General features: G+C 41.9%; 1 protein-coding gene across 2 annotated transcripts in view; it reads right to left on the reverse strand.

Moving 5' to 3' along the window:
* The window catches only part of lss (lanosterol synthase (2,3-oxidosqualene-lanosterol cyclase)), a 10,973-nt gene extending 1,757 nt beyond the window's left edge, over nucleotides 1-9,216 (reverse strand). Inside the window, exons 1-18 of one of the 2 annotated variants that reach the window (XM_031726088.2) lie at nucleotides 9,154-9,216; nucleotides 8,511-8,679; nucleotides 8,212-8,350; nucleotides 7,034-7,142; nucleotides 6,538-6,659; nucleotides 6,354-6,450; nucleotides 6,007-6,142; nucleotides 5,148-5,256; nucleotides 4,775-4,893; nucleotides 4,523-4,620; nucleotides 4,354-4,381; nucleotides 3,926-3,982; nucleotides 2,697-2,768; nucleotides 2,097-2,147; nucleotides 1,802-1,951; nucleotides 1,511-1,607; nucleotides 1,031-1,136; nucleotides 617-682 (exon numbers count right to left, since the gene is read on the reverse strand). In XM_031726088.2, the coding sequence (XP_031581948.2) occupies nucleotides 617-682; nucleotides 1,031-1,136; nucleotides 1,511-1,607; nucleotides 1,802-1,951; nucleotides 2,097-2,147; nucleotides 2,697-2,768; nucleotides 3,926-3,982; nucleotides 4,354-4,381; nucleotides 4,523-4,620; nucleotides 4,775-4,893; nucleotides 5,148-5,256; nucleotides 6,007-6,142; nucleotides 6,354-6,450; nucleotides 6,538-6,659; nucleotides 7,034-7,142; nucleotides 8,212-8,350; nucleotides 8,511-8,679; nucleotides 9,154-9,167 (1,739 nt within the window). In that variant the 5' untranslated portion in view covers nucleotides 9,168-9,216. The other variant, XM_031726089.2, reaches the window with a different exon arrangement.
* Nucleotides 9,217-9,505: the final 289 nt, after the last annotated feature.

The following is a 9,505-nucleotide window of genomic DNA, read 5'->3' on the forward strand; positions in this document are numbered from 1 at the left end:
ATTTTAGGCCCCTTTTCTATGGAAACAGCTTCCAGTTTGGATTTGGGAGACAGGCACTATCTCTACTTCTAAGATTAGGTTTAAAGGTTTCCTTTTTGCTAAATCATATAGTTAGGGCTGGATCAGGTGACCCTGAATTCTCCGTTGGTTATGCTGCAATAGGTGTAGGCTGCTGGGTTTTTCTCTGTATGTATTATTGCAGGGTCTACCTTACAATATAAAGCACCTTGAGGTGTTGTTGTGATATGGCGCTGTTTAAATAAAATTGTTGTCTTTCAGTGTACTTGGTCATTACTTGATGTGTTTTCAATTTTTTTCTGTAACAATAGCACTGAAACCTTTTCTCTTCCAAAGTGTAATTTCTCAGTTTAATGCACGGTTACACCAAATAAATGAATCTCAGGTAATCTAATTCCTTTGTGGTTTTGAAGAACCACATAAATGACTTGAGCTTAGCTGATTTTGCTAAACCTGACAAATCAATGTCTATGTTATTATTTCGTTTTTTTGTTTGTTTGTTTTTTACAAATTTGTCTCTATTGTTCTGGATTTGGGTGCTCTCATATATAAAATCTACCAAGGAGATCCAGTAATAAATCTCTAATTTTGGCCTCACCCTTCCCAGGATCCATCAGGTCTCTGAACCTTCCTGCAGTACTCCAGCCCCTCTCTCAGAGTTGACCTGAAGAAGACACAGCAAACTCAGAGGATCCTCCTGAACTTAAGCGACAACTGAGAAAACACATATGCTTTGTTGGTTTTATACTCATTTTATTAGGTCAGCTTTAGTTTAAGCCCTGCTAATACTTTGGACAATTACAGAAGAATCTCACACTGTGGACACATTTGCTCCAATGGGTTTATGAGGGGGAGCTAAAAGGGCAGAAAAGATGGCAGTAAGTGTAGCTAATGTCCAGCCTTTGCTGTCACTTGCCCATCTGTCGAGTGATATGCACAAGAGTTCAGGATTGCAGTGCATGTCTGAAAACAGTTTTAGGAGATAGCATACCTCCAAACAACGTGTTTATACCTTATCTCCTCGGCACGGTGATCAGGGTAGACCTTCTGGAAGTGCCTCAGAGCCTGCATAACCGCTGAGGTGCACTCCACATATGTGTAATCAATCATGATGTCGCCTGTTTGTGTGTGAATGTAAGAGAAACAAGAGAAAGACAGACAAGGCACAAAGTAACAGTGAAAAACAAACATTTCACAACATGTTCTACATCCTCATTTTCAGCGGAAAATGAGGGAGTCTTTGATTTTCTGCCCTTTGACTCTTGAAAGATTATTGCCACATTTTCAGTACGCAATGGAAACAAAGGTTTCCACGGTCCAAACATCATGTTTATATTTAGTGCCTCCCTTTTTCATATCTACATATTTACAGTTTAAAAGACTCAGACATTCCCAGCAACAGCCGGGAACTCCTCCTCACATGACTCTTTGAAATCAAAGTTTCTTTTATACAGAGAAATTTTTTTCAGTAAGATGTTGGCAACACACTCACCGAAAACCTCAGAGGGGTTGAGCAGCTCCAGGAGTCTCCCTCCTCTCTTAGTTTCATATGTGGCAAATCCACCATCTGTGTTTCTCATGCTCAGCAGCTACAAAAACAGAGTATTTAGTTGGTTTATTTAAAAGACGAGCAGAAGCCTGTTGCAGCAGACCTGCAGATCTCTGGGATGTGTGGGACATAAATAACAAACAGGATGTGGAGAGTATGAACTGTAAAAAAAAAAAAAAAAAAAAAAAAAAAAAAAAAAAGCTTACTGACTAAGTCCTCCTTTTTTAGACTCACCACGTTGACGGCATCACACAGACGCTCGGAGTTGACGGGCTGCCTGATGGAGGGGCAGAGCTCCTGCAGCAGCATCAGTGACTTCAGGCCTTCTGCAGTGCAGTCGGCCACAATCCAACCACAGTCACGTGTACTGAAGGGGAAACCTCCCTGAAACAAATGCAGCGCATGCTTTACATATGTACATAAGCTAAATTTAAGACGGTTCATGTTTCGACGAAGGACAACCGAGTGATTTATTTAACAATGATAAATAAACTGGTTAAAAGCGACTGCAGGGTGATAATATCTGTACCTTATTCATCTGTCTGTAGTACTTCTGATATTGAGGAGGATTCTCCGGGATCTGTAAGAGCGAAAAACTGGTCAGCCATTTGAAATAAACATTTTTTTTGAAGTGTCAAAATAAAACCCATTGTGATGAAGTCTTGAAACTTGGGGCCATCTTAGAAGCTCATGCAGCATGTATTTGGCCCGTTATCTTAAAACATACAATTACATTTCAATGGTCATCAGGACACAGAAACTGCATGTTAAAATCACCAGTCAAATTGGATTAAAATCACTTAAGTATCTGCAAACGTTTCTCCAAATAAAGTTTTAAAAAAACATTTTTCACTAAAAGGTATTACTTCTATGATCATCATTGCTGTTAGGGAATTCACCCATAGATTATAATTCAGGATTCTTTGAGTTCTGGAAGAAAAACTAAAATATACTACTAAAACAATGTGTACTACTTTCTGCTTTCCAACTTTAATGTTTAGGTGAATTATCCCAATCAGAAGCTAGTTTTTCAGATTATTCAGACCCCACATAAATATGCAAAGAACACAAAAAATATGTTTTCATTATGAAAGCCATTCGGTGGATAAAGTGCATCTCCTTGCTCTACCTGTGTGATAGTGAGAAACTGATGGGCGTCTCGAAGGCATTCAGCTAGTTTTGGGTCGTCCTGAGCTCCTGCCTGAAAAAAACAAAACAAAACTGCAACACACAAAACTTTCTGAGTAGTTTTCCTGATGTGTTTTTATGTCAAACACAGCACTAAAACAGCTCTTCTCAAGGACTAAATTACACAGGTAACATTTCTGTTACCAGATAATATTTATTGACAAAGTTGATCGTGACGTCCCATTTAGGACTTTGTGTTGGCTCAGTGTTTGGCTAGTTCGACTCTCATCAAAATTTACTCACTGATTTTATATGTGGAGTTTCTCAGGGCTCAATTCTGGGTACACAGCTGTGTCTGAGTACAATAACATGCATTTTACCTAAATTTAGAAGCAAAAAGTTATCCAGGTCATCCAGGTTATATCTTTAAGACATTGCTGTCTGTTTTCTGGTTTCATAGATAGATAGAGCTGGGTGTCATCTGCATAGCAGTGAAAATGTATGCTGTGCCTTCTAATGATGCTGCCTAAGGGAAGCATGTATAATGTAAACAGAATTGGTCCTAGCACTGAACCCTGTGGAACTCCATAACTAACCTTAGTGTGTGAAGAGGACTCTCCTTTTACATTAACAAATTGGAGTCTAGTAGATAGATATGATAAAAACCACTGCAGTGCAGTACCTGTAATACCTACAGCATGCTCTAATCGCTATAATAAGATATTATGGTCAACAGTATCGAACGCTGCACTGAGGTCTAGCAGGACAAGCACAGAGATGAGTCCACTGTCAGAGGCCATAAGAAGATCATTTGTAACCTTCACTAAAGCTGTTTCTGTGCTGTGATGAGCTCTGAAACCTGACTGAAACTTCAAATAAGCCATTTCTCTGTAGATGATCTGTTAGCTGTTTCATAACTACTCTTTCAAGGATTTGAATTCCATATGAAATGAAGGTTGGAGATTGGTCTATAATTAGCGAAGACAGCTCAGTCAAGGGATGGATGATTAAGTAATGGTTTAACTACTGCCAGCTTGAAGGCCTGTGGAACAGAGCTAATTATTAGAGATAGGCTGCTTGTATTTAAGATTGAAGCATTAATTAATGGTAGCACTTCTTTAAGTAGTCTTGTCAAATACAGATGGAGGGGTGTTGGAGGGGTTTTATATATGAGCATGAATGTGCTTCGGCTGAAATTACTGTAAGCATTAGAGGTCATCTTTGTCTTACCTCGAGGTAAGCCTGCACAGCAAAGCAGGTGTCCCAGAGCTGAGATCCATTCGTCCCCTGTGTCAGAGAAGAGATGGGATTAAACCCAAAGCATGAAACAAACAAGTAAACTAAAACAATGTGTTTAGAAGGCAATAAGTTTATGTATTCAAGTAGATTTTGGGCTATTCTTTGGATTAATGCACCGCCTGAACTTTAGCTGTCGCCGAAACTAATTCTATGGATTCTTCTTTCTACATCGGTGATGCACCATTCTCCTCTATATCTCACACTTAATAACATTTTTCTGTTGTGAGAATAATATGGATTTAATAAAGGCTCAGTAAAGAGTTTCTTCTTTCTTCTTTTGCAAGCTGGAGGTGCAAAGATCCTCACAAACACATCTTCAAATGTTAAAGAGGTCAAACAAAGACGGAACAAATTCTCACCTGCATTTTCATCCCATCCAGTCCCAACCTGGTACACAGAGAACTTACAGTAAGTTTATCAGTTTTACACCTTTTGTTTTTCCATCTGTATGTTGCATGGTTGAAGTTGTTCTTGAAGCTGGAGTTTGTTTTGTTTTATTACTGAATTGTTCGAGATCGGCTGACTGACCAGAGGTAGTCCGGGATCCTGGACACGTGCTCCTGAAAGACTGCAGAGGAGGGACCATCGACATACCAGCGAACCAGCATGTTGATAGTCTTGGAGATCTGAAGAGAACCATCAGCAGATAACTAACTGCATGTTGCTCTTTTTATTTTACATTGTTGGTTTAAATAAGATGATTTTGTGAAATTTTGCACCTAGAAGCTCAAACTCCACAAAAACTGTGTTCTTTGCTTCGAGTATCTGTGTATTAGTTACCGGGCCAATGCTGATGCATTTCGTGAAGCGATCGTCGGCCTTGATGTGATCATACAGCTCTTTGACTGCTTTTCCTCTCAGTGTGGTGCTGTGGTGGGCTTCGTATACATTTAACACCACTGCAGGCCAAAAGGGACAAAGTCACAGGGTTAGAGGATAGAGTGGAGGGGAATACCCACTGAAAACACTTATTACCATCCTCACTGTGTAAAACACCCTCCAGACAAATCTTTTCTCTTTCCTTCATGTCTGCTGCTGAAAGCTTTGCTGTTGTGCAAAACATCTGTGAGTCCATTTGTTCTTAGCAGTCATTACAACCCAACTGTTTTAAATGTGCAGCTCCTGCAGGCAGGTATTCACAGGTCAGACTTACTGTAAGCGACTGTGAGCAGCGAGCTGTGAGGTGTGTACATGTCACATGCTGCCACGTTGTTCCTCTGAGCCGGCCAGTTTATAGAAGCATAGTCCTGCACGTAAAGCTCCTATAGCTCAAAGAACAAGGCCCATGTTATTGATATGCATACAGACTACAGAAGAAGAGAACAATTAAAGGCAAAACACAGGCACAGGCACACACTCTATTCACATAATTCTCCTAGACTCCAACCTCAGCCTAAAAAAATAAGAACAAGGAAGAGACAGACAGACAGGTTGATACGAAAAAAGGAAGAAAAAAAACATAAAAAGCGAGAATGAAACGAAACGAAAAGAAGAAAATAAGAAAAGGAAAGGACTGATGGGACTAAAGTGAAAAAAATGGAGGAAGAAAGGATATAAGGAAGGAAGAAGACAGAAGAAAGAAATATATAAATGAAAGAAAAGAAGGAATGGATGAAGTTGAGAAGGAAGAAAGGAAAGACAGAAGGAATTTTGTATAATTCAACTTTAGTCTCAGTCTAATCACTGATGACTCTGTTGAATAAAATGGAAACCAGTCATTAACCAAAACCTTTTGAAACACCTGTACAGCAGGCATCTCCACAGCTGATCACAGTTATTCTCTATTTTTACTAACGCTGATATATTTACTAATATTATCATTATTTAAATCCTCATTAACGGCAAAGATGATCAGGTTTTATTACAGTAACAGCAGGACTGTTTTTGTGCTGAACTTGTCCACATGACATCACCAGGTAAGCCACTGCTGGGATGCAAATACAACACTGAACAGTTTGGCCGTACTGTGTTTGAGCATGGCGCCCCCATGTGGAACACGGTGGACTGCACACCTGTCTGAGGCTGAGAACCAGGGGATCTTCGTCTGCAGCCAGTCTGACCGCATAACAGTAACTCATTGGGAGGTAGACCTGCCGACAGTGACACCACAGGGTGGAGGGGTGGGCTGGCATCCAGGTGGGGAAGAGCCTGGAAGAGACAGATACACATCAGGAATCCTGGAACATTTATATTTGAGGGAAAATGATCAGTCTGTCCTTCCATTCTACTCAGAAAAATCACAAGTCAGGGTCAGAGTCATGACCAACAACGCCGCAGAGGGTTAAACTCTTGTTTCATGTAACACACCTGTGAGAGGCCACAGAGCTGCACACGAGCCTGGAAATCATCTCCCACTCACCACATCTCAGGCAGGAGTGTGTTCATTCCCTCCCAGCTGTAGACGTTCAAAATGGCCAACCAGAATTTACCCCACGAGGGAATCCCGACTGCTCCGCCTGTACCAGATAAACATAGAGCGCTATGATACACTGCAGCTCAAAACATGACACCATGGAGAAAAATGCACACTGAACATGTCAGACCTTTGCTGTGCAGGTTGTTCCTGGCACGAACCATGTCTGGATCATCGGGATCCACTCCCAGGATCCGAAGTGAGGTGTAGCTCAGCGCCGTGCCAAAGACGGTGGACTTGTCTTCAACATGTCTGCAGAAGTGACACACACATGCTCACTGCTGCTGTGATCAGCGCTTGAGGGGTTGACTTTGGAAACGTGCTCTCCTGGGATCATTTTAGAGCAGTTTAGCAGCACTAAACTTGCCTCTCTGTTATATGTTCTGTTACATGTGTTTGTTGTCTTTCTACTTCTCCTGCCATCGTGTTTTGTGTTAGTCTTTGTGTCTCAGTGCTTCTTATTCGTTTGTTTTCCCCTGTTTGGTTCTGATTTAAATCAGGTAAGAGTTTTGATGTAATAACAGGTTGGAATCCAAGTTATTACTGATATCAGCTCCACATGAGTGATAAGGTTGGTATGATGATATGAACATTAAAAGAATATAAAAAAACATGTGTTGACTTACAGACCCCAGCCTCCATCAGGGAGCTGGACTGAGCGCAGGTACCTCACCATCTCCATCTTCCAGGCCTCAGGCAGAGAGATCTTAGCTACATGGCAGGTGATCAGGAGACCTGTGGAAGCACCCGAACAAAGACATGAAATCCCTCACACCCTTATTTATATTATAGCATCAATTCACAACAACAGCCACCTCAAGCCGTTTTATATTTTAAGTTGAAGACCCTAATACAGAGAAAACACCAACAATCAAAACAAAGGACAAACTCCATTTGAACAGGTAACCTGCAGAACCAGTCTCAGGGAGGACAGTCATCTGTGTGAACGAGGAGGGAGATGGACAAAAGACAAACTATGGCACAGAGAGCCAGCGTTTAATAATTGCTAAAGATTCAGTGCTATAGTGGTGCATAAAGAAGGGAAGAAGAAACACTCAGTGCATCATAGGAACCCCTCAGCAGCTTTGGACTATTGCAGCGTAACTAAGGATGGATTCAGGGTTATCTGATCCAGCCCGAAGCATAATCTTTATCAAAAAGGACAGTTTAAGCCTAATCTTAAATCTGAAAAGTAGAGAGGGTGTCTGTCTCCTGAATCCAAACTGGGACCTGGTTCCACAGAAGAGGGGCCTGAAAGCTGAGGGCTCTGCCTCCCATTCTACTTTTAACCATCCCAGGAACCACAAGTGAGCCCGCAGTCTGAGCACTACGAGGTTTTTAAGATAAGATGGGTCCTGACTGTTCAGGACCTTGTATGTAAGGAGCAGAATTTTAAACTCAATTCTGAATATAACAGGGAGTCAATGGAGAGAAGCCAATACAAGTGATATATGCTCTCTCTTTCTAGTCCCTGTCAGTACTCCTGCTGATTCATTCTGGATCACCGTCACTGATGGTGCAAAGGTTAAAACTGTTGCCTCACACATACACACAAAAATAAATAAATGGTGGGTTCAAACGTTCCTGGGTTTCACAGTCAGTCTGCCATAAATACATTAATGTGTACTGAATTTGCACCTTTATTTTTCAACCATTACATTCAGAACTGGAGGTTGAAGACACGACTCTGTTAAAGCACTGCCTTTACAGGGAAAATCTCCAATGATGCAATGAGAAACTTTGCTTTATTTTGTGAGAGTGCGGTCACTACAGACATCAGGATAAGGAGGATGACTAGACTCACCTGGCAACAGGAAGAGAGGCCCTCCATAGTCTCCTGCCCAGTGACCGTCCTCGGCCTGCAATTGACTGTAGAAGTGCATGCCTTTCAAAGCAGCGTCCACAGCACTGTGGGCGGCTGAAGAGTCGGACACGAACTTACTCTGTGGAGAGAATCAGTGATCTTACCACCCACCGTGGTCATCCACAAAGTTTAAAGATCTTCAAGTTTACTGTGCCGCTCTGAGAAATCCAGTTTCCAGTAAGAGCCAAACAGTCAACTCAAAAGCTGTAAAAGATGGGAAATAACTGAGAGGAGCTCACCGTGTCCAAGCCGAGTGAATGGGCCTCCAGCATGCTCTGCTCTCTGTCTGAGATCTCCTGATCTTCCAGGTATCGCCAGGTCTGCCGGCCCTCCACATTGGTCAGCCTCCAGCGGCTTAGGTCTGTGGCTGGCTCCGTCTTATACGGCCCCCCTCGCCTCCGCAGGTGCCTGGCAGACAGAGTATTTGAAGAAGGAAACACTTTCTGAAGATTGCCTCTTACAGATGTGACTGAAGTGCAGACTTCCAGCTTGATTTCAATAGATTTAACAAAATATTATTGTTTAATTGTTGAAATCAGAGGCATTTTACATACAGGCCCCATTTTCAGATGCTCGAAGGTAAAAACTTGACTGTCAAGCTGCTTCATGATCAGGTAAGGTCTGGCCCCGCCTTCTCGCATCCCATCCCCAAATTGTAGCCATCTAAAAACTCTTTATAATTCCTGAGCTCATTAACAAGTACATCTCACTAATGTTTTCTTAAACATTTGTTAGAGTTACGACAAAAACTTTTTTAATCATATGGTATCTCCATGTGCACTATGAATGATGCATTTATTATTCTCGTCTTATTTATTCAGGTAAAAATCTCACTGAAATTAAAATCTCATAGATGTTAAATGAAAGAAGCCAAATACTCACGTCCCCTCAGTCATAGCTGCTGTCAGATCAGTCAAACCCTCCGCTCAAAAACATGAATGAATCTCATCTCAAGAGCTCCCGAAGCTCCGCCCCTTCTAGTGTTTCCGCGGGAACTGTAGTCCTGAGAGGGCAGCGAGTGCAGCGAGTTTAGTACATCTTAGACTCCACTTCCCAGGAGGCCTTGCGAGGCCCGTCCGAGGAGTTCTCCACATGGAGAGACATGAGCAGAGACCCGGATGTCCAATCACAAACCGAGTAGGAGGGTAAATGGGCGGAGTTTACAGTGAGGTCGTCGAATCATAGAGCTGCTCAGATAAACATACACATGTGGCTCACAGCTGGACAGTGATAA

The sequence above is a fragment of the Oreochromis aureus genome, linkage group 16 (genome assembly GCF_013358895.1).
Source record: "Oreochromis aureus strain Israel breed Guangdong linkage group 16, ZZ_aureus, whole genome shotgun sequence".
Classification (NCBI taxonomy): Eukaryota; Metazoa; Chordata; class Actinopteri; order Cichliformes; family Cichlidae; genus Oreochromis; species Oreochromis aureus.